The sequence below is a fragment of the Bradysia coprophila genome, assembly GCF_014529535.1.
Source record: "Bradysia coprophila strain Holo2 chromosome IV unlocalized genomic scaffold, BU_Bcop_v1 contig_84, whole genome shotgun sequence".
Taxonomy (NCBI): Eukaryota; Metazoa; Arthropoda; class Insecta; order Diptera; family Sciaridae; genus Bradysia; species Bradysia coprophila.
The window spans coordinates 3,052,163-3,077,345 of NW_023503376.1; the positions used below are offsets into that span (position 1 = coordinate 3,052,163).

General features: G+C 39.4%; 4 protein-coding genes across 5 annotated transcripts; 3 read left to right on the forward strand and 1 right to left on the reverse strand.

The window, feature by feature from the left end:
- Window positions 1–1,362: 1,362 nt before the first annotated feature.
- On the forward strand, window positions 1,363–4,602 carry LOC119072823. Its single transcript, XM_037178125.1, has 4 exons — window positions 1,363–1,678; window positions 1,873–1,930; window positions 2,002–2,037; window positions 3,954–4,602. The coding sequence occupies exons 1-4, from the start codon at window positions 1,610–1,612 to the stop codon at window positions 4,565–4,567; spliced, it is 777 nt and encodes a 258-aa protein (XP_037034020.1). The 5' UTR covers window positions 1,363–1,609; the 3' UTR covers window positions 4,568–4,602.
- LOC119072819 (tetratricopeptide repeat protein 14 homolog) lies at window positions 4,565–18,089 on the reverse strand. 2 transcript variants are annotated; one of them, XM_037178120.1, is made up of 14 exons: window positions 17,923–18,089; window positions 13,393–13,707; window positions 13,194–13,276; window positions 12,996–13,118; window positions 12,717–12,919; window positions 11,687–11,899; window positions 11,204–11,619; window positions 10,212–10,424; window positions 6,459–6,646; window positions 6,131–6,387; window positions 5,972–6,070; window positions 5,828–5,908; window positions 5,378–5,764; window positions 4,565–5,318 (listed from the first exon to the last, which is right to left on the reverse strand). In XM_037178120.1, the coding sequence occupies exons 2-14, from the start codon at window positions 13,679–13,681 to the stop codon at window positions 4,661–4,663; spliced, it is 3,210 nt and encodes a 1,069-aa protein (XP_037034015.1). In that variant the 5' UTR covers window positions 13,682–13,707; window positions 17,923–18,089; the 3' UTR covers window positions 4,565–4,660. The 2 variants fall into 2 exon arrangements, with proteins under 2 accessions (XP_037034015.1, XP_037034016.1); XM_037178121.1 differs by having other exon boundaries at window positions 4,575–5,318; window positions 5,378–5,781.
- Window positions 18,090–18,203: 114 nt separating this feature from the next.
- LOC119072824 (GTP:AMP phosphotransferase AK3, mitochondrial) lies at window positions 18,204–19,281 on the forward strand. Its single transcript, XM_037178126.1, has 3 exons — window positions 18,204–18,506; window positions 18,563–18,964; window positions 19,036–19,281. Exons 1-3 carry the CDS (start codon window positions 18,452–18,454, stop codon window positions 19,221–19,223), a joined length of 645 nt encoding a protein of 214 aa, XP_037034021.1. The 5' UTR covers window positions 18,204–18,451; the 3' UTR covers window positions 19,224–19,281.
- Window positions 19,282–20,914: 1,633 nt separating this feature from the next.
- On the forward strand, window positions 20,915–23,654 carry LOC119072821 (zinc finger protein 665-like). The gene is made up of 4 exons (XM_037178122.1): window positions 20,915–21,019; window positions 21,292–21,669; window positions 21,735–22,154; window positions 22,222–23,654. The coding sequence occupies exons 1-4, from the start codon at window positions 21,001–21,003 to the stop codon at window positions 23,565–23,567; spliced, it is 2,163 nt and encodes a 720-aa protein (XP_037034017.1). The 5' UTR covers window positions 20,915–21,000; the 3' UTR covers window positions 23,568–23,654.
- Window positions 23,655–25,183: the final 1,529 nt, after the last annotated feature.

Here is a 25,183-nt window from a genome sequence, read left to right on the forward strand (position 1 = left end):
GAGTATTTTTGAAAACAATGTTCTAGCAGGATGTAGAGCGTTAAAAACTCTACAAAACTGCCAAAGAAACCGATGGTCCAAAAGGTGTGTCTGTCGAGGTTTTCTCACATCGAAAGTTCGACATTTTCGTTTTTGACTTTTATTTCCTGAGAGACAAATTATTAAGTTTAGCTTTTGGCATGAGGTTGTAGAGGAGGTCGAGTACTACCAGTACACTAGGCATTGTCCCGGTCGGCGATCCATCCGAAACCACTTTTTCAACATTAATGAATGAACTTTTTAAGTGTACCCACGTCGCCCACGAAGCCATTGCAGACAATGTAACCGGTGTTGCTGAGTCGAGGTAACCTTGGCCAGTAAGTGCACATAATATTCCATAACAGTAGCTGAACTCTTTTACAAAATATTTGGGATCTCGATGTAGCACATTATATTGACACGGTATACCACGAAGTTCAACCTTTTGTAAAAATATCGAAAAATGTGTATTTGCAACGAGATCGACTTCTTACTACTGTTCGTGGGTCAAATAACTAATTAAAACGATTATTTGTTGTTTTTCTCACAAATTTCACTTTCTCAGATTTTGTAGTACAAAATGTGCTACACCGAATTCTTAAATATTTTGTAAAAGAGTTCAGCTACTGTTATGGAATATTATGTGCACTTACTGGCCAAGGTTACCTCGACTCAGCAACACCGGTTACAGTGTCTGCACTGGCTTCGTGGGCGACGTGGGTACACTTAAAAAGTTCATTCATTAATGTTGAAAAAGTGGTTTCGGATGGATCGCCGACCGGGACAATGCCTAGTGTACTGGTAGTACTCGACCTCCTCTACAACCTCATGCCAAAAGCTAAACTTAATAATTTGTCTCTCAGGAAATAAAAGTCAAAAACGAAAATGTCGAACTTTCGATGTTAGAAAACCTCGACAGACACACCTTTTGGACCATCGGTTTCATTGGCAGTTTTGTAGAGTTTTTAACGCTCTACATCCTGCTAGAACATTGTTCTCAAAAATACTCTTAACTTTCCGAGTTATGACCATTTGAAAGTTAAAGTCGTCCGGTGGGACTTCTTCCCGGGCACCTTCGGATCCATCAACCATATGCCTGGACTTAGTTTTCGCGACCCTTAAAATTCTCAAAATTCGATACGCCCTATATCCATAGTATACTTTGTCGTTGCATTTTCTTCATCTTTCTTCTCACATGTACCTAAGGGTCCCCGTTCTCATCAAAACAAATATTTCAATCCAACATCATAATTCTTATACCCAGGACTATAACAGTCCAAAACATAGTCATACACTGAATCATCCACGAACATTATTTATATCGTCCGTTACAAACACACTCATAGCATACTGCAAACAACACAACACACACACAACACGTTGTTGCGAACGACACGAAGAAACGAAATGTATAAAATTACAAGAGCATAGCAGCTGCGACGTGAAACGAGACATGGCAACACAGTACACGAACGAATCTTACAACATACAACAGTTCGAAGGCAGATTTTTCGTGTGCTACACAATTTAAAGCCAACATTTAAAGTGATAAAAAAAACTAACGCGAGTAAGCTCGATTAACAGAACTAAAATGCAGGGTACGAACTCCAGAGACGATCATGCATTCAATATCAATTTCGTGAAAATAATTAAGAAGAAGGTAAGTTCGTCCGTTTTCATTTTCATTTTGTTTGTTTTTCTGCTTGAGTATGTTGCTATTTTGAAACATTTACGGTCGTTTGAGTATCATATTATCGGTCGAACAGTAGACAAGTGACAATGATTATACTTACGGAACAAGTTAGTTTCGCATCTTTCTCAACGATATTCTTTGAATTATTTTTGTTGTTTTAGCGCTGTCTATACGATAAGACATTACCCGAATATCGAAATAAAGACGAACATGAAAAAGGTAACGCTCTAAAATTCCATCTAAACTGAAAACGAAAATCTATTAATTCTGATTTAATTTTGAAACTTTAGCTTGGGAACAAATTGCATCGGAATTGAACGAAAATGGTGAGTTTCATATTGTGTTTACATTTTCAATTGAGAATTGCAGTACCTACTCTTATTTACCTCTCCACCGTATATAATTGCTTTCGTTTGTGTCACATGATTAGTTTTTCGATTATAATGTAACATGGTTGTGTGTTGTCGTTGTGTCATTTCGAGCGCATACACTTAATGGCAACCAATCGTGTTGTTTTGTTGATTTTTCCTATTAAGTCTGGTTATTGTTCCATTGGTCGTTCTGAAAACAACCATTGAGCCATTGTAAGACTTTTCATCTTAAACCACAAAACATCAGAAAGCAAATGCATATAAACGAAACCAACTGTCGTAAATAGCGCAGCAAGTCGATAAGAATGTTAGATGAAAATAGTTTACCCAACAACAACAACACAACATTTTCATGTTCAATCATTGATCCAACAAGTGAATAAATGTCTAGAAACTAGCCTGAATGTTAAGTAGGTGAGAAATGATGTTAAATCGGTTGCGTTCGTGGGGGTTTTATTTGTGTTGATAACAAAATGGCAATATTGTCGGATAGAGTGACTCGAAATACGCTTCGTAGTAATGGTCTAATTATCAGTGGTGGAAGGAGTGATTGATATGGGTCTACTAGCATAACTTTTATACAATATCTCATATGACTATAGACATACAGTCTACGTACATTATAAGGTATAAGCATCTCATAAGGCGCTAGAAGTGTATTCCTTTTCGATATACACTTGTTACCCCAACTAAAGCATTCTGTGGCATTTCCGTTCTTAAGCTCAAAGCTAAGATGATGGCGCTAGTGCACATCTCAATCAGCTTACATCGTAGAGTGGTGGTGAAACGAAGATTTAATTGTGACATGAAGACGTCTGTTGTGCATGTGTGTCTGACAAGTCTTTACAACAGACCTTCCAATCAAAGTACATTTCTCTCGTTTAGCCTGTCTTCAACTGACAGATGATGTCAAAGAATTGTTTAAACTCTTTGGAGGATGTCGATCAAGGCCAGACTGGCTCGAAAGGCCAGACTGGCTCGAAAGGCCAGACTGGCTCGAAAGGCCAGACTGGCTCGAAAGGCCAGACTGGCTCGAAAGGCCAGACTGGCTCGAAAGGCCAGACTGGCTCGAAAGGCCAGACTGGCTCGAAAGGCCAGACTGGCTCGAAAGGCCAGACTGGCTCGAAAGGCCAGACTGGCTCGAAAGGCCAGACTGGCTCGAAAGGCCAGACTGGCTCGAAAGGCCAGACTGGATCGAAAGGCCAGACTGGCTCGAAAGGCCAGACTGGATCGAAAGGCCAGACTGGCTCGAAAAAAGCCCTCAGAGGCTACATACAACTCATTTCTAAAAGATCAAAAAATTACAAAATTTTCATATAAAAAGCTAAAAATCCCTCCGCTAATCGCCCGAATTCACACCATGGCCATCCGAGCCTGATGGCGAGTCAAACGGAAGTCATAAAAAGAAATCAAAGACCAAATCAAAATGAACAGAAACATGAAGCAAACATAAAATTCCCGTTGCCTTAAGCTCCGTCGTCACGTTATCGGTCTAAAATACCTACAATGAACATGACCTTATAAAGCTCTTCCTTTGTGACGTCATTGGCCCTGCAAATACGACCTAAATCTTCTCACAAAGACAATACATGTCACAACCACGTAAATAGTTGAACTTCAACAGAGTTTACTTTCGCTCCTCTCTCGATAATGTTCACGCAAATACTCTACGAAGTAAGCTGACTGAGAAATATGCAATAGGGCTGCTTATCAAACCCAATATTGAATAGGACCTGAAATGTTTACGACGATCTCGTCCCACTATAGTGTCGATTGCTCCAATCTGCTCGAGAGCTCCCACCCGTTTCACGAAAAATAATTATTTTGATCCGAAATTGTGTCTAAAATCGTTACGTTTCCTGTTCTTTCAGTTCCACACTGCAAGGAGCGCTGGCGCAATCTGAGAGCATGTTTGACAAGACACTTAAAGAACAGCAAACAACAGATCGCCACGGGAAACACTAACTACAAACCGTATTACTTGGCAGAGCATATGAAGTTCGTACTTCCGTACACCAAGTCGAGGCAACGAGATAACGTCATAGTGACGGAAGAAAACACCAATGCACCAATACAAGTACAAAAAATCGAAATAGATGAATACGATGACGAAAAATCATCGGAACCTGAACCGCCTGCGTTGACCATTCAAACCATGATGGCGAGCAGTCCTAATCCGACGACCAGATTCGTTTTCGTGCCACCGATTAGCTCTACGCCTAATGCTCCGGTTAAAAGATCGGCAGCAGCCGTAGAACAAGAGTCTCGACCAGAAGGTGATAATCCAGATAACGTAGCTGCGTCCGTAGAGAAGAAACTGAAAACTAAGCCGGATGCAACAGCCACAGCCGTCACAGAAATTGATGATTCAGCCGATCTCAATTTCTTCAAAAGTTTGCTGCCAGACATTCGGCAGATGACACCAGCACAGAAACGAAAGTTTAAAATGGGAATTTTCGAGCTAATAAACAACATTGTCGACTAAGCGAATGTTTCCAATAAATTTGAAATGTTTATTCAGTGTATCCGTGTTTCACATGGAAAGCTCAAAATGAAATGCTTACACTTACGACATCGACTACCAAGTTGTTGTCTTTTTGACCAAATCTTTGTTACGTTCGATCATGTCCTCCTTTTTCTCTTTTCTGCCTTTCTCGATTATCTTCTCAATTTCCTCCAGACTCTCATCCTTTCCAGTACCACGTGCATCCTGTGGTGCATTCGCTTCAGCACCTTTGTCCCAATTTTCCTGGGCATTACCACTTGCTGATGGGGAATTTTTCCGGTCGCTTCTGCTTTTCTCATTGTCGTTGGGACTCCTGTTACGATCATTCGGACTGCGTTTACGATCGACACTGTCATAAGAACGGCTTCTCGAGCGCCTTCGTTCACGACTTCGATCACGGAAACGGCCACGACTGGAACCACCACCACCTCCACCACCATTGCCCAACCATCTTCTGTCCCTACCACGACCGCGATAGTCACGATCACGATAATCTCGGAAGTCTCTGTATCCTCCACGACCACGGCTTCTGCTACTACCGAATCCAAATCGGGGTTTGTAATACGTTCCACGATCGTAACCGCCTCGGCCTCCTCTTGGTCTTCTGTCCCGTCGACGATCCATGCTTCCTGAACGTGACCGTGATCTGGAAAATGATCTGGATCGGCTTCGAGAACCACCACTTCGGCTTCTATATGAGCGCGAACGACTTCTACGATACGATCGGGACCTTTAATGGATACTTCAATGAGAACAAATCTACAAAAATCATTATGCAAGCAGTTGTACCGTGAACGGCTGCCACTATAGCGACGACGTGAACGAGAGCGACTTCGACTCGAACGGGAACGACGTGGCACAATAACTGGCTCAGGTGGTTTCTCCGATGATGGTAACCGGAAATTGCCAAACTTATCGAGGACAGCTTGTCGTGTCGGTGGTTTCGGGATCTGAGGCGGCGGCTCAGTATACTTCGGACGAGGTAATGTTGAAACCGGTGGTTGAGTCGAGATTGTCGATGGGCGAGCTTTATCTTGAGTCGTCTGATTGCCTGTAAATGCTTGACCATATCGATTTTGCAGTTCCGATTCAGAATCTTCGTCCATGCCAAATGCAGGTTGTTTGGGAATGTCTTTGGATGTTGTTGCAACAGCAGTCGCCGCAACATTGACTTTCCTGTGGAAGAAATAATTCTCATGTTTATGAGTCTGCCTATCGTTTAGTTCTACCGCAATTTACTTGTCATCCTTGGCAAACATCATGGACCATTTGTTCCCTTCTTCCTTTTCCACGTAATTACTGGGCTTCGGCAATTTGTTGCTGCAAACAGAAAATGTCTTTGTCTTTACGGTTTGCCGACTAAACTTTTGATTTGGAAATTACCTCTCCTTGATTGCAGACAGGGATTTCTCGATGACTTCCAACTTGTTGCTGGCTTTAATCGAATCAATGTCGAAACCAGGCAGACTGGCGGTAATGATTCTGCAAAAAAAAATGATTTAGAACAGTTGATCGGTAAACATGTCCCTCAGTAACACTCACTTCAAAGCTTCCCGCAATTCAATTTTATCCAAATTGTCAATGTCATCCTTCGATCGTTTCTGCGACTTTGACTTCTTCTCCTTCTTCTTCTTCTTGCTGTCCTTTTTCATCTTACGGCTTTTCTTTTTCTCCCGTTTCTTCGATTTTTCATCACCCAATTTCCGTTCTTTGCAGTATTTGTTTGTCTCTTCAACACATTTCCTGACTTTTTCCTCAAAGTTTTCCTCGTCACGTGTCAACTCCAGAAACTTGCGAACCTGCGTACATTTTGTAGTGTTAGCTCAGTTCTTTAATCAAAGAAAAACAAAATCAAATGAACAATTCGTACCCTGGCTTCATACTCGTCCGATTCAGAGACTGCCGATCCAACGAATGGGTCATTAAAATTACGCATGGTTTGCGGTGGTACGTCAACAGTCGGATTGGGCATCAAAGCCATGCGCTTACTCAACGGTGACAATGACTTCAATCGCTTATCTTTGCGAGAGCGTCCCTTTTTCTTCGATTTTTCTGAATCTGAAATTTCAGTAATGGAAAAACGTTTCCGAGAATTAGCGATTTTCTATCAAAGACATATAATTGGCTCAGGTTCAAGTTTTCTTTTCTTTCAATTCAAAAAATGTTAAAATGTCGAAAGGTAAAAAAAATCGGTTTTGATTTTGAACAAACCGGTAAATCGTGGTGTTACAATATGCGTCCACAATACTGGAGTTAAAGTGCTATTTCAGTTCTCTGTTCATTCTGATATAGGAAGTCGCGGTGAAAAGTCTAGACAAAATTTGTAATGTGAAAAATGCGAAATTCCGTTAAGGGTTGCATCGTTCAAGCAACAAAGTAGAAATTTCGTAGAAATCTCCACGATGTGATGGAGTTTGACTACTGAATGGTCCCGCCTCCGAAGAATATTTATCACGAGACTAAACTAAACTCTCCGTGAACAAGGGTTATTATCGAGTTGACAGATCTTCGAGATCTTGTATCTTGAATCAAAAATGGTCGGTGCAGTTAGACAATCTTTTTTTACTTCAAAAACACTTCTTCCGGTCACCATCCTCCAAATTAAGAGTGATACCGCCAAAACATCAAACAAAATCAGACATTTTGGGATAATGGGTCACGGATATTATTGAGTTATATCTCACTCGCTTCGTTGAACTATTGCGAGTAAAACGTAGTATTATGTTTGCTGAAATTTATTTTGTTGCAGACGATCGAGGTCATGAAGTAAGGGTCTGCCAAAAGAGCCCCAAAATCATTTTCTTGCGATTAATCGAGGGAAACAATTTTGAGAAAAAACTTTTTTAGCTACGTTTGAAGGCCTTGAAGAGACGATCATTTTGAGTATACACACCACCAGGTCCACGTTCACCTGTTGGTAATATCAATGATTTTGGGTGAAAAAATAGGTGATTTTCCCGAGTCCCTGACCGCCTGCAGTGACACAAGTCCATGACATGATATGTATGGCAAGGTAGCCTTGTCTCAGTAGTACCATGCTATGGAAAAACATCCTTGGATAAGTTTCACTGCAGAGGGTTGGAGCGACTTTAGTGGAAGTCCAACCCAAATCGACGAAAATTTATCGCTTTCTTTCGTTTGTTTTTCGCTTTTTTGAGGTTTTTTTCCCAAAATTGTGTTACTCGACTAATCGTGAAAAAATGATTTTGGGGCTCTTTTGGCAGGCCCTTACTTCATGACCTTGATCGTCTGCAACAAAATAAATTTCATCAAACGTAGTACTACGTTTTACTCGCAACAGTTCAACGAAGCGAGTGATATACAACTCAATAATATCCGTGACCCATTGTCCCAAATCTGTTCGAAGATTTCGCGATATCACTCTTAAGTTCAATGAATACAGAAATGAGTGCGTGTTCGATGGATGGTACAATGGATGTGTATTGCCGGAAATCAAGACCTTATATTAGAAAATGTTTTTGAGGAAATAGTGAAATTTGTCTTTTGATTGAGCGATTCCGACAATCTGAATATAGTGAAATTTGGTGAAATTTAGGAAAATTTGATGAAATTTAGGAAAATTTGGTGAAATTTCGGGATATTTCGTGAAATTTCGGAATATTTGGTGAAATTTCTGGATATTTGGTGAAATTTCTGGATATTTGGTGAAATTTTGGGAAATTTGGTGAAATTTGGGTAAATTTGGTGAAATTTCGGAAAATTTGGTGGAATTTCGGAAGATTTGGTGAAATTTCGGGAAATTTGGTGTTTCGGGAAATTTGGTGAAATTTGGTGAAATTTCGGAAAATTTGGTGAAATTTCGGGAGATTTGGTGAAATTTCGGGAGATTTGGTGAAATTTCGGGAAATTTGGTGAAATTTAGGAAAATTTGGTGAAACTTAGGAAAATTTGATGAAATTTCGAGAAATTTGGTGAAACTTAGGAAAATTTGATGAAATTTCGAGAAATTTAGTGAAATTTCGGGAAATTTAGTGTAATTCCGGGAAATTTTGTGAAATTTCGGGAAATTTGGTGAAATTTGGGTAAATTTGGTGAAATTTCGGAAAATTTCGTGATAATTGGTGAAATTTCGGAAAATTTGGTGAAATTTGGTGAAATTTCGGGAAATTTGGTGAAATTTCGGGAAATTTGGTGAAATTTCGGGAAATTTGGTGAAATTTCGGGAAATTTGGTGAAATTTCGGGAGATTTGGTGAAATTTTGTGTTTAGAGAACTTTGGTGAGGGAAAATGTTTTTGCCAAATTAGTGAAATTTAAGGAATTTTGAAGAAATTTAAGAAACTTTAGGAACATTTAGTGAAATTGTGAAACTGTTTCCAAACATTAGACCCTGTCGGAAATTTAGTGTATGTTGCCCTAGGGATGACATCTACATAATTTACCGCTTTTTCAGTGCTGTCATCAAAATTAAACCTTAAAAAACTCGAGAAATATGTGGCTACGAAGAACTGGGAAACCAAGGATTATGCGGATCAAGGAGTTGTAAATCTAATACTTAGCAGCACTTTAAAAGTGGATCTAATTTACACAACAATTTACCGGGTAAATCAAAAACCCAAAATTTCGTCAACTTTAACAAAATGTTCAGATTCGACACCGCACTATGAACTTATTCAATTAATTTTTCTTTTGTTCCAAAACTTATAAAAACTTAATGCTAGTTCGTTCACAATAACCACACCTGATGACTTGTTGGGACAGCATGTCCATTCCATAAAATTTTTCATTTTTAGACATTTTTTGTGCAATTTTTTTTTAACTTTTAGCGTAAATATTAGCGTAATACGAGGGTGCTATATATGCCATAATTACTGTACACATTGCGCAATTACTTAATATGGTTTAACATCCGTTGTATCGAAGACAACCTAAAATCAATTTATGTTTAAAGAAAAAAAAAAATTGTTTCGTCGAGGTTTTTGTGGGTTTTTTCGGCTGAAGATTTTATTGCATGTCGAGGATACACATGCCTATGATTTCAATTGCATTTTTACTTTCAATATACATCCAATTACATTGCCATTGCAATTATTTTCTCTTTCGTTTCAATTCTATTGCCAAATATGTTTCACCATTCAAATATAGAATTTTTCTGAATTGTTTCTCACATAACATTTCCTGAGATGATGTGTGTACACTACAACAAGAAAATAATAAAAATGACAAAAAACAAAACCTGCTGCACCGTTCCAAACCGAAATGCATTATTGTTGATCAAATATTGGAAAGTCCGGTTCAACAAACCATCACATTTCTCATCTCATGTGTGAAGTGAATTAATATCTCGTATGGCTGTTCTCACAAGATCACTTTTCTATTTTTCAATTTATTAGATCATAATCACTATGGACAACGGGTGTGCGTGGAACGAAGGGATTTTTCTTTATCTTTTTTTGCTATTTATCATTATTTGTCCAAAGAAAAATCTTCCGATCACTCGATACATAACAAGACGATCATAACCTTGAGAAAATATTAATTTCAATGAAAAGCGAACTTATTAAAAGCTAATTTATAGTAAATTGACGGCCGAACGGATAACAATTCGGTACGCTGCAATGAAAAATTCGTTGTTCTTGCGCACTTGAATGTTCAATTCTTACCTGTACTGGACGTCGAATCGCTGCTATCGGAATCGGAACCACTACTGGATTCGCTTGAATCGCTACTGTCACTACTGGATGTGCTGGACGAATTACGTCGTTTGCGATTTTTCGATTTCTTTTTCTTATTTTTCTTATCCTTGCTACGTGGATCAGCCTCCTTTTTCGACGTCGATGCGTCGCGATTTTGCTCGGCGATTTTCAAATTCAATGCTGGAAAAATGATTTGTTATTGAGAGTCATTGAAACAAAGCGTCCACTTGAACGACATTGACTATTAGGGCGTATCGAATTTTGCAAATTTTAAGGACCGCGACAGCCTGTGTGCGGAAAACGTAGATCATCGAATTGTGAAAGAGTTCAGCTACTGTCATGGAATATTATGCATACTTACTGGCCAAGGTGTCCTCGACTCACCAGTACCGGTTGCAGTGTCTGCACTTGCTTCGTGGGCGACGTGGCCACTCTTAAAAATTCCATTCACAAATGTTATAAAAGTGATTTCAAGAGTATATCCGATCGGGACATGCCTAGTGTACTGGTAGTGCTCGACCTCCTCTACCATCTCATACCACAGGCTAAACAAAATCATTTGTCTCTCAGGAAATATAAGTCAAAGACCAAAAGGTCACATTTTCGATGTTAGGCAATCTTGGCAGTGACACCTTTTGGACCATCGGTTTCTTCGGTAGTTTTGTAGAGTTTTCAAAGCTCTACATTCCGCTAGAACATTGTTTTCAAAAATACTCTCAACTTTCCGAATTATGACATTCGGAAACTTAAAGTCGCCCGGGGGGACTTCTTCCATGGCTCCATTGGATCCATCAACCACATGCCCGGACACAGTTTTCGATGATATACGTTTTCCGCACACAGGCTATCGCGGTCCTTAAAATTTGCAAAATTCGATACGCCCTATTGACTATCGATCGAATCGAACGTACAATGATCGAGCACTGACGGACAAACGTTTAAAACGGAAAACCATTTACCTGGCAAAGTGAGTTCATTCGGTTCGATCAATTGTTTGCTGTTCGTAGCAACCGCCTTCTTTGACCTAAGAAAATCCAACGATTTTTGAGCTTCTTCGTGTCTCGGTATTATGGTCAAGCAATTCTGGTACGCTTTCATTGCGTCATCGATCTTATTTTCCTCTTCATAGCTTCGACCCAATGCGACCAACGTTTCGCCCTTGTATCGCCGGGCGTTCGCATGGCCCGGATTCAATTTCAGCGCATTGTCAAAATCGTCAACGGCTTTCTTGAACGAACCGGAATTGGCGAACAGTGCACCGCGTGCCACTAATCCTTCGACATTTCTTGGGTCAATGCTCAGTGCCTTATTCAGACACTGGAACGCCTCGGTGTGCCTGCCTAATTTGAAATGTTCAATGCCTTCAGCGACCGATCTGCAATTAAGTTAATGTCGTTGAAACGTTGTCGCTCATAGAAATGGAATGGAATCAAATTGCCTACCTGAACGCCCATTTACTAGCTTGTACTTGACGTAAATCGCTTCCGTATTCTTCGGCCGGAAATTTTCCATTCAAACCGCTCATGTTTGTGTATATCGTCGATGCGTTCAATCCAACTTTTTCGAACAAACAGTCAATGGAATTGGGATTTTTGAATCCTGGCGACGCTTCAAGAATATTCTCATACGTTTCGTGCTGCAAATCGGTTGATGACCTGCAATAGTAAATGGTTTTCGATGCGGGTTATTAATCGGTAACGAAATGGACACGGTTTCGCGGTTCAGTAAACGTAAAATTTTCATTCTTCACATTCATAGTGACACTATATCGAGGACTAAGCCACTACACATCTTCATTATGACCGGGGTGGGAACATGAAAAAAGGTTTTAATTTTGCGGAGAACACAAGTGATCGTTAAGTGCGCTGTGCATGTTCTGTGGATTTCGATGTGAGACCACACATGTCAACGGATTTATCTTTGATAATTTCCTGCTCCTTGTGTCTGCGAACTATAGGGTCTGTGGGTCAGTCAATTCAGTTACTCAGTTGATGAAGTCCATGTTACACTTCAATATTGCTTCCATCGGCTGCATGAGCTTGTATTCCATGCATTTCCCTTTTTTAGTTGATCTTAGTGTCCAACTCGATTACAAGTTTTAGACACTGTATTGTGGTATTCATCGTATGTAGGTTTCATCTTGTAGCAACCAGTACTTTCGAATCTTGCATCCGTGAATAGGAGAACTCTTGTTCAATATGCATGCAGTTGCTTGAGCTGCTCGAGCTGCTCGAGCTGCTCTAAACTTGTCATTGATAGTCCGAACAAAAATGCCAACCTAAAAAGTGCAAATTCCTTCGAATCCCCACAAATCTGTAGTTACGATAAACCACTGAAAGCGAAGCGAGTGCTGCAATTTCACGTGAAAAAGAAACAATTTTTGGGCTCGAAAAATATCAGAAATTTTATTTTTGCAATTTCGTGTCGATTGTTTTAACGGGACTAGGAACTAGATTTCAATTGTGAACTTACTTGTAGAGTTCGGGAAAATGGTCATAGGTAACCAAACCGAATTGCGTTTTCGGATTAAAGGCACCCCTCATCGAAATGACCAATTTCTCGGAGTCATCATTCTTTTCAATCAATTCACAGCAAATATTGTCGTTTGTGATGTACGATCGTTGGGTGCCCTTTCTATCAATGGCCGGTATAGCTTCGCACATCGGTAGAAAAGCCTGAAATTGTCACAGAGACACACACAATATGACTTGGCTGCTTGCGACTTGTTACGACTCATTCAGGCAGACTTACGCGAATAGTTAAATCGCCCAGGAAACGTACGGTCGGTTCACCGGTGCATAATAATTTAACAAACATTCCAGAATTGATCTTGTTATGAACGGTACCGTAGACAACGTCGCCAATTTGGAGTAGCTAAAATGGAATCATGCATTGAGTACATAAGAAGCGTGTGGACGGTGGGGGAGAGTTGATGGAAATGAAATTCACCGAATAAACGTGTTTCAATCGCTGTGATTTGTCCATTTTTTCGAAAAAGAATGAATCATACGGCGGCATAGTTGTACAAGCTCCTAAAAACGATTTAAAAAAAAAGAACATTATTTCGAGCGAGTCCCGGCCAACGCTTTCGGTTTTAACTGATTTAACTGTTCATGAGAAACGAGAATAAAAAATGTTGTGAGCTTACCATCAATGGCCGACGGTTCTTTCTGTGGAACATCGTCATCAATCTTGGTTCGAAAGAATAAATTTGCATTTTTAGCGATAAATTGATGAAGCCGTAAACGCTTGGCACGATTTTGAAATGTGAAATGTTTTTGGCGCATTTGATAAGACGTGTAATCGGGATTGACGACTCCAATTTTGAGTAGGTCAACATCGCCACGTTCACCTTCCCAGATTTTTTGCAATGGTTGGCCATGGAAACCAATTGATTTAGCAACTAGTGCAGGATTTAGAAGCGCGTTGTCGTCCATGGCTTCAATCGGTTATTCTTATGGACCTAAATAGAGGGAACGCTTTAGGAGCATTTTTATGTTAAGAAATTTGTGGGTTTTTGTTTAATGAACAAAATGACTGCGACACAGTAGTGCTGACCGAATTTATTTTATTTTTCGTCACGACCAACTAGAATTCGGTCTACATTAGATGTTCGTCCTATAATCTTGTCCAAACAAATTGCCACAGGCTTTAGTGCAAGCAAATCCTTCGTTCGACATCCATTCGTTTTACATTTTTATCAATTTCTGAAGAAGTTTCTTCTTCGGTTTATACATAGAATGGTCTCCAATTCCAATCCTCTTCCAACTGTATGGTGTATCACGATACTGGGCCATCAATAATTATCATTTTGTTGTCACTCTTCACATAGGTGGAAACATATGGAGGTCCTTTTCACGTTCGTAACTCCATGGTGACTTCATAGTTTGAAGAGAAACGGGTCTTGCGACTGTGAATTTAATTCAACCCGAAATTTAGAGCGTTCGGTGTATGTTGATACAACACGGTCCACCTTCTCCACCTTCAGCTTATGGCGTGGTTATGAAGACTTTCTTAGATATGTAAATTTGCAGGGATCACAATAGTTTGAACTGTTGGATGCTGAAAACGAGATTAAATCCCACGGATATTTCGACCTTTACGACATAGATCATACCGTTGGAAAAATCTTGGTCCATTGACCCTCTCAGACATTGGAACTGTATCAAAGAGTAAATTCCTAAAAAAGATGTCAAAGTTCAAGATCATCATATACAACGTAAGACATACCCGTATGACATGTATTACCATACTACTGCTCCAAGCATCAAGATAGAAAATATTTGGAGGTTGATTGTATCAGAAAAGGCTTTTCATTTCTATTCATGGTTTCCTGGTGTAAAATATGCCAATGCGTGTAGTATTTGGAGGCTTTTTGACGTCTGTCAATGCTAGGAGCAGTGCTATGACGTTTCGAATACCTCTGTGAAAAGTGATTGTTTCGGACACTGGAGCAGGGACTATTTTGAGAAATCGAATTTCTCAAAATTTCTCAATTATTTCTCAATTATTTCTCAAAGAATTTCTCAAAAATTTCTCAAATTTCTCAAAATTCTCAAATTTCTCAAAAATATAAAAAATTTCTCAAAAATTTCTCAAAGATTTCTCAAAGAATTTCTCAAGAATTTCTCAAATTTCTCAAAATTTCTCAAAGAATTTCTCAAAAATAGTCCCTGCACTGGAGTCATACGTTCGAATTGATTGTGACTGTCGAAGTCTAATCTTTGTGGTACATGATGTCGGTACTAATGGATGTGTTTATGGCATATGCATAGCATAGTAGTCATAGCCTGTGTAGTCCTAAAGTATGAAGTCGCCTTCAAAATTCAGTGCTAAAGTTGAATTCATAGTCATCCGTTTTGTCTCCGTGTTGCATCCGTGTACAATGTACATGACACATGACATTTCAAACAATTTAGCACATGTTAAACCTGTTGTTTGAAGTGTCACGGAGGTAAAACGGAGACATAACGGATGAGTGTGAACTCAACTTAACTCCAAATACTACTCAGCCTTTATATGTGATTTTCAGTGCACGTCTTTCTCAGCAATAGAAAACTACGATGCCCTTATAATCAAAGTATAGAAAGGTAATGAAGGTAATGCAAACCCCCAGCGGATCACAAAAATTACGGTGCCGTAGTTTTGGGGTGAGTTTCCTTAGGATGCTGATACATATATTGCAACATGATGTACGTATCGATGTACAATAAATTCACCTCAAAGTAGGGTCATGTGTGTTTTTTGTGGATTTGCATCACTTTCAGCGTTTACATACTTCGCCTAAGAGACCCAAAACAGACCGATGTATCGACAGACAAAGTGACAGTAGGCTTGGTTATATTTACAACCAAGCCTACTGTCAATAACCATCGCTATGTTGGAGCCAACATAGAGTGTTATGATGAAAGAGAAAGAAATATTTTGACAAGTACCCCAAGCCAACTTATAATAGACTGGTCTTCGGTCCTCTCGATCTCAACGTAACATGTTGAAAGAGAAAGCAATATTTTGACAAGTACCCCAAGGCAAGTTACAATTAACTAGTCTTCGGTTCTCTCGCTCTGATAATAACAGTCTATTGGTTGTTAGATTTTATGTTATAGTAGAGGTTCTACTTCATACAAAACACAATTGCATAGTGCATTTTTTGACAAAGGTCTGAAAATTGGACCCTCGGTAAATATGGTCATCCAGAGTCTAATGCGATATGGTGCCCAAAATTTTAGCCCCTCCCCTTCCCCTGGTATCGCTTTAAAGTTTTGGGTGCAGAGGTAGGTTTGACGAATTATTGTGAAGTTGCCATGACAGCTACCATAGCTATATATAGCTTAAATGAAAGAGGAAAGTCCAAAGTTTTTTTTGGTACGCTTTGCTTTTCCAAATTTTCCATTTTCATGTGACTTTTCCGAGCTTTTCCGAAATGTCAGAAAAAAGTTGAGTTTCAAAGTGAGATAACTCGTGAAATATGATTTTTACAAGGAAATGATGTTCCGAGGATTTGTTCGCCATGAAATTCTCTACCGAAATAAGTTATGGCAGTCTTTCCTATCTTTAACGGTGGCGGATCTGGAACCTATTTTCCGCATTCCCACCATATAATGTTAGGAATGAAAAAATAATAATTTTCAAGATTTTCACCAAATTTTTTTTAAAATTTTGTTAGGAAACTTGCTGTTATGATGTAGGAAGTTGTTTCTGTTGTAAATGATGTCCATATTTCCTCATCCAGAGGTTCCACTAGTCAGAACTCTGGAATTTTACGACTTTTCAATGTAAATGTTGAATGTGTTCTGGATTTGGGACTTTTAAAAGTTCTCCAGCATAAAGTACGTAAAATTTCATGATTCCTCAATAACCTCTGACATACCAGCTTATCATCCTGATGGGATATAGTCGGGAACAGGGTTGGAAGAGACTCAGGTTTTTGATTTTTCAAGGATTTTTCGAAAGAACTACATTTGTCAAGTTAAATAAAAAGTAATTACAGACCAGTATAGTCCTGGCCTCTTATTTCCGCTCCAAATTCTAGAACTGGAAGTTTTAAAGGACTTCCTAGCATTTTTTGGATTTCCCTCTATACTTTTAGGATTATTGAAATGGTAGTGTACTAGTTCCTAAAATTCCATAACTGAACATGGTCCAGCATTTTCCCAATTCTAGAACTCTGGGACTTTAAGGGAAAACTCCTGGTTCCTGAAATTCCATCATTCCCAATGGCTCAGTATCTTCCCAAAAAAAAACTTTGGACTTTCCTCTTTCATTTGAGCTATATATAGCTATGGTAGGAGTCATGGCGACTGCACAATAATTCATCAAACCTACCTCTGCACCGAAAACTTTAAAGCGATGGCAGGGGAAGGGGCGGGGCTAAAATTTTGGGCACCATATCGCATTAGACTCTGGATGACCATATTTACCGATAGTCCAATTTTCAGACCTTTGTCAAAAAATGCACTATGCAATCGCTAAGAACCTCCACTATTAATTCGTATCATACTCAGTGGGTTTTCTGAAGGCTCTGCTAACCAATAAGGGTAAGGCAGTATTTCTAAGATTAATATCTTGGACTGTAAAATCTGTTGCACTATTTTCGCGACGTAACTTAATCGAAAGATGACTGAAAATGAAAAATATATTTTTACGGAAAATACTTACGCACATCTGTTCCACAGTTAAGGAAACAGTCAATATTAAGAACTCATCACAAATAAAATGACATTTCCATAGAAATATAACAAAACTCGGAATGAAGATAAAATGTATGGAACAGTCTTAAGTCAAAAGATAGATTGTCTGTAGCACGTTAAACATAATTGAGTTAATGCGATGTGAATGTTTGTTTAAAAAATATTTTTCACTTTCATTTTAATTTTTGTCCTTTGACGACATTACCGGCTGAACTTACGAATAAATAAATGTAAATAACTTAACAGCTCAAGTCACTGAAACTGATTTGCTGGAGTAGTAACATCGATTGGATCCGAAAACACACACAGTTGCACAATCGAACACAATTATTTTCATTTTTTTTAAATTTTCAATTCCTTTTTCCTCTCCAAATTTTATCGACTATTACCAAACAAAAATTCGTCAGAATGTTCTTGGTTGTCAAACCGACGCCATTTCACATTGAAAATTTGTTTAACTGTTAAACCATTATTTATCGCTCACTTACCTAAAAATAAAATAGATAAAGCGGTCCGCTGAAGGCCAGCCGATCCGTCTCTGATAATTATACCGCCGGTAGATGCAAATTGCTTTCAATATTTCAATATCCTTGTCTACCACATTTTCTTATTGCCTCTTCGTGAAAAGTTAGTCGCACAGGTCGCACAGAAACAGTGGAAATGGAGATTATGAGTCCGTTTACAGCGTTTACAGTGTACAGCATTGAACTCACACAATGGGAATGTCATCAATGTCATTAGTGTTTACTGGGGACACTGGGGAGGGAAAATGACATTGACATTTAGCATAAAACAATGTAAATAAAAACAGACGAGCCCGACGAGCTCTTGTTATATTTTTATGTTTTTATCTTAAACACGTAACTGAAGTGACCTAAAGTGAAAAACGATAAGCACAAAGTTTAGGTTGATTTATCCCTTCGAGACAATATTGAATTTACCATCAATCGTGTCCCACAATATCCGCCCATTAACACTTGAACTTTGACCTCGCATTGTTATCATACTTTTTCGAAAATGAGCTCAAAGGTGTGGAAGGCTATAATAATGGGTGCACCGGGAAGCGGCAAAGGTAAATGCTTTCTGTCGGTAAATTGTCGTTGTACGATCTCGATGTATATTTGCCAGGCACCATATCCGACCGCATTATCAAGAAATTTAACATAAAACACCTTTCGTGTGGAGATATATTAAGGCGACACATACAACAGCAAACAGCTCTTGGTGTCACGGCTAACAAATATATGCAAAATGGTCAATTGGTTCCGGACAAATTAGTTATCGACTGTATTCTCGACGAGGTGTCGAATATTGGCCAGAAATCGTGGCTGCTCGATGGATTTCCAAGGACCATTGAGCAGGCGAATAAGTTGGCCGAATGTGAAAAAGTTGATTCCGTGATGAATTTGGTAGTGCCTCATGATATAATCATTGATAGAGTTAGAAATCGGTGGATTCACTTGCCGAGTGGTCGTGTGTACAACATTGGATTCAATTCGCCGAACGTTCCATTCAAAGATGACGAAACTGGTGAGCAATTGACTCGGAAGTGCCATGACGTCAACTGAAATGCTAAAATGTCGATTGTTGCATATTTTCAGGCGAAGCGTTGATACAACGTGACGACGATAAACCAGAAACAGTTCGGAAAAGGCTGGAGATTTATGAAAATGTTACGAAGCCACTTGTTGAATATTACAAAAATGGAGGTAGACTGGTTGAGTTTCACGGTAAAACGTCGGATGAAATCTGGCCGAATGTAGTCAAGTATTTACAGGACAAAGTGTAACGTGAATTATTGTAATAAAATTGTTATTCCGGACAGTGTAGGTTGTTCGACTAAAGTATATTTTTCTCCAAAGTTTTTCATTCGATTTTTCCGATCCTCCAGTTATAAACCCACCAATGGTCAAATGGTGCCAAGCCTTCTAGGGAAAGACCCTACCAGCAAACATTTCTAAGAGCAACTGTCACTTACACATCAGTAAGCAAAAATTTAATCTGGAAAGTTTTATTCTCACGAAATGTCTGGAGAGCCAGGAGTTAGGCGGGTGATTGATGAGTCACGTATCCCTCCTCTTTTCAAAATTTTTTGGTAATATGAATCAAACGTGTCAAAGTCAAGTCAATTTGAAAATGTGCAAATGACCAAGGTTCTGACAGAACTTTGCAAATGACGACGTTGAACTTTAAACCAAGGTTCTGTACACGAGTTCATAAAGGTAGACTACCTAGAGAAATTATGACCCGAAATTCATTGAAAAATTATGTCACACACACCACTAACACGAAAACGTCAATTTTGCTTCTTTTGACGTTACGGGTCGCTTTTTACTGTCTGTACACGAAGCGCATGAGATAATATTGCGGATTTTCATACAAAATTTCATGATGATTGTCGTTGCGGTGAAAATATGTTATAGACTGTTATGACAGTGAAATAATCTTTTGTTCGAACTTGCAACAAGTGTCAAATGAAGGACAAATTCCTTTAGGTAAGCAGTTGACAGTTCTCTCAAGTTCTTTGTTTAAATCAAATTTCCCCCTCAAAACACTTCCCCGTCATAATGATCTGTAACAACAGAAGGCGTGTGTTCCCAAAGTAATGAACACTGAAGGTAACACAAACGATCATTGAATCATAACATCATGATTTATGATGATAAAGGTGATGGTGATGATGACAGAGTCGATAACACAAACGATCATTGAATCATAACATCATGATTTATGATGATAAAGGTGATGGTGATGATGACAGAGTCGATAACACAAACGATCATTGAATCATAACATCATGATTTATGATGATAAAGGTGATGGTGATGATGACAGAGTCAATAACACAAACGATCATTGAATCATAACATCATGATTTATGATGATAAAGGTGATGGTGATGATGACAGAGTCGATAACACAAACGATCAGTGAATCATAAACTTCACGGAACCCAAGTATGTTGTTGAAACTGCATTGGTTAAGGTGACTCTGACCGTTTTCATTCCGTTTTTCTCCGTGTACGTGACAGTTGACATTTCACACAATAGAAAAACGGAATGACTGTGACTTCAAACTTAGTATTGAGTTACAACAGTTGAAGTATTGGATGGATTCGAACTTGCGATTACCATTTTTAGCACTTTGATTCGGCTGACAAATCTCTGAAAATATTAGTTGCTTGTATAGTATAGTAGAAGAGGGACCACGGAGACAAAACGGAATGACTGTGAATTCAAACTTAGTATTGAGTTACAACAGTTAAGTTGACGTATTGGATGGATTCGAACTTGCGATTATCATTTTTAGCAATTTGATTCGGCTGACAAATATTAGTTGCTTGTATAGTAGAAGAGAGACCAAACCTTGTTTCTTCAGTCTTTCACAAATATTTAAATTTCCCGCCACTGGTACTCTTCACAGAAGTTAAATTTTTATTCGCGTTCACTGGAATTTGACGCATTCAATTGTACTGCTGTCAAAGAATCTTGACGTTCATAAAGTAAACACATGAAGGAAAAGTGCAAACTGCCGACCAAACAACTTATGTGACATCGTCCAGTTTAATGGATCAAATATTCGTAGGTAAAAACGATTAATTGCTCCAACAAATGGAGTGTGTCATTAACGTTCAAACTAGAATTCACCTGAAATGCTATCGTCATTTGACATTCATCACTGACGACACAATGTCAAAAGATGATCCAATTCACTTTTCTTAAGCCAGTCTGTTAAATACTAAGTCTTAAGTTATTGTGATTGCGAGGAATTAATGGCACGAGACTCCTTGCACCTACGCCGCCGTTGGACCTGTTGTGTTATATCGTTCCACTAACAAAAATATTTTTACTTCAAAGGTGGTATTCAGGAAGACAGGGGTCTAAAGGCTAAAGTGACCATCGATAAATGTACGTCTGACTCCCTCAAAAATTGTGACAACGAACTTTGTATGGTCGACTCGTCAAGAGTCACTTGCAAGACAGAATGCGAAAATGTTGTCAGCAGGACCGAAGGCGAATTCGAATCTACTCCATCATCGGAAACCACTGTACCTTCGGCTCCTGTGGCAGGAATTGCTTTGGATTGTGACAAATGTGAGAAAACGTTTAGATCCAAACTTGGTCTTCAAAAGCACCAATTGAGACACACTGAAACCGGACCATTCACATGTGACTTCTGTGAAGCAAAATTTAAGGGCAGTAACGGTCTCAAAATTCATAAACGGTTGCATACCGGTAAGACAACTGTTCGTGTATTCATAGCTACTCAATTTCAGAAATTATTCAATTCGTTTCTCCAGGTGAAAATCTGTTCACCTGTGACATCTGCAAAAAATCATTCAACCAACGATCAGTCATCACCGTCCATATGCGTATCCATTCCGATTATCACCCATTCGCCTGCGATCAATGCGATAAATCATTTCGCACGCCTGGTAACCTGAAATTGCACAAAGTGAGCCACACCGACGAGAAAAAGTTTACGTGCGACGAGTGTGGCGTCAAATTAAAGACGAAATGTTCGCTCGAAAGACATCACAGGATGCATGCCGGTGAGAAATTGTACGTCTGCGACGAGTGTGGGAAAAAATTCAGCGACAGAAGTACACTGCGCAATCACCAACGTTTACATTCGGGCTCAAAGCCCTACGCATGTGATGCATGTCCAATGAAATTCACTCAACGAACATACTTGCAACAACACAAACGGACGCATACCGGTACGACTGCGGTTATAGTATGTCAAGTTTCTGAATTGTAATTTTTCCCGATGATTCATTCTTCCAGGTGAACGTCGATATGAATGTGATGAATGTGGAATGAGATTTTCGCAGAAATCTGCCGTTAAAACTCATAAAGTCCAACATACCGGTGCTCGGCCCTTTCCGTGTGATGTATGTGAAATGACATTCTCGTACAAATCGGCCGCATTGTCTCACAGGAAGACACACACCAACGAGCGCAATTTTGCCTGCGATGAATGCCCGATGACGTTTGCATATAAATCGGTTTTAATAACGCATAAAATGCAACATTCGGGCAGCAGACCGTTTAAGTGTGACGAATGCGAAAAGGGATTCACCCGAAAGTTCTACCTCAAGTCCCATAAACTGACACACCGAGGGGAGAAGCCATTCCCATGTGATGAATGTAGCTCACGATTCGGCACTAGAAATCTGCTGAATCAACACAAAAGAATTCACGCAAAGAAATCGAACGCGGCAACTGTGTCGAAAGTTGCCGAAAAATGTAACGAGCAGCTTGTCGGGAGACAGTTTCCTTGTGACGAATGTTACTCGAAATTCAGCAGTAGATCTCAACTGAATCAGCACAAGAGAAGTCATGAAACCTTGCCAAAAATAACGCCTGAAATCTCAGTTGAAACAGCCATAAAGAACCCTGCACCTCAGCATGAACCTAGCGTTGTGTCCAGCAAATTAGAATTTGTTGAGATTTCTTGTTCCGGAATGGACCCTTCGAAAGCGTTCGATGGGAAACCACTAGTCGAGTTTATTCCATATGAAGAGTCATCGTGTCACGATAGGGACGTTGATGAGACATTCACTCACAATGAAATTGCAATAAGTGACGAGGTACAAACGAGTGTTGAATCACGCAAAACTCCCGGTCAACCAATCCTTCACGACAAATTTGAAACCAAGTCTGGAGACGCCCTTGAGGCAGTTGACTGTCATATTGACCAAAATCCCAAAGTTACTGCAGATTGCGGCGACAAAATCATGAAAAAGCAAAAAGCACCCAGACGTTCGGACACTTGTGACAAGCAGTTCGTTTGCAAAGAATGTCCAGAAAAATTCGCGAAGGTGTCTCGCCTCAAAATCCATAGCCGAACGCACACTGGCGCCAATCGATTTGTCTGTGACCAGTGTGGTCGTGGTTTCGATCGGGCTGATAGTTTTAAGAAACATAAGCGTTGGCACAACGGCGACAAGCGATTCAGTTGCGATATTTGTGGTGCTCAATTCTACGAGAAAAATCACCTGTTCACCCACATCCAAAGGCATGTCGGTGTTAAGAATATCGCTTGCAATGAGTGTGCCTCGAAATTTGTTACGAAATCGGAACTGAGTCAACACAAAGAACATGCACACCGCAAGAAGCCTGTGGCTTAGAGTTAACCGTGTTAACAGTAGAAACAATTATGTAAAATTGAGGAATCAAATAAAAAAAATTCTTTTCCGATAAAAACAATTGAATTACTCCAATGGTAAGGATATCAGAACTTGCAGGAATAATACTATGTCGACTTTATCCATCGCCTGATTCGCTGGTCCTTATTTGTCCAACTTTTTAATTATTACCAGTCTTAATTCAAACAGTTGTTTGCAGAAGACTTACCTAGCCGATTATTGATGACCTTACTGAAATTTTACTCACAGCACTACACGGAAATGGTTAAGAGTGATATCGCCAAATCTTCAGGTGATTGGGAAACAAGCGGTCTCCGACTTTAATGAGTGATAGCTCGTTGGATTCGTCTTTCAATTCTAGGAAGCACGTATCTTTCACTTTTTCTTAAAAAAATTTGTTTTCTGTGAAAAGCGCTCAAAAGGGAAGACATGCCAGAGGGTACCGAAAACAGTTTTTCGGCAATAACTCAAGAAAAAATTATTTTAAATGGTTGTAATGTTGTACGAATGTCGGCCTTGAAAAGACCTACAGGTAGAGTATACGCACCGGTTGGTGCTAGTTGATCCACTAGAGTTATGACTAGAAATATAGTGAATGTTCGGAGAGTCCGTCTTCTCTGCAGCTTCGATGTACCACGAAACTGAGTATGGGGTGTTGTAGCTGGCCTCACCCACTATCGTTGCACATATAAATGAACCCAGTACTTTTGGGCTGCAAGCCTACAGAAGTCTTGGAAAAAAAGTTGGTGTGAAAATGTAGATTTTTTCCTTCTTTCTGAGGGCCCAACTGCCAGAAGAGCATCTGGAACGGTACTTCTTCAATCATTTTTTATTGTCTACTATTCTTTCACCTTATCAATAGAAAATCAGATCCACTATTAGTAATATCAAGAGAAAAATCATTAAAGTTTTCTCGGATGATGTTAGTCAAATAAAGTGTTAGCGTATAGCAATTGACCTCAGGACTACGGAACAGTAATTAGTTTTTCAATTGGAACGTGACAGGAGTTTGGAAAACCGTTTGCTCCCACTTGATCGTATCGTTTTTCCAAACTCCTGTCGCGTAGCAAATATCGGTCCAATTGAAAAACTAATTACTGTTCCGGACTCCTGAGGTCACTTGCTATACGCTAACACTTTATTTGACTAAAATCCTCCGAGAAAAATTTAATAATTTTTCACAAGAATTACTAACACTGGATATGTTGTAACGACCTATATTCGAGTCAAAGTGAAGCGTATACGGTAAGGGAATAGTAGACGATACAAAATTACTCACGTAGAACCGTTCCAGACGCTGTTCTGGCAGTTGGGCCCTCAGACAGAAGGAAAAAATCTACATTTTGGAACCAACTTTTTTTTCAAGACTTCTGTAGGCTTGCAGCCCAAAAGTACTGGATTCATTTATATGTGCAATGATAGTGGGTGAGGCTAGCTACAACACCCCATACTCAGTTCCGTGGTACATCGACGCTGCAGAGAAGGCGGACTCTCCGAACATTCACTATATTTCTAGTCATAGCTCTAGTGGATCAACTAGCACCAAGCGGTGCGTATACTCTACCTGTAGGTCTTTTCAAGGCCGACAATCGTACAAC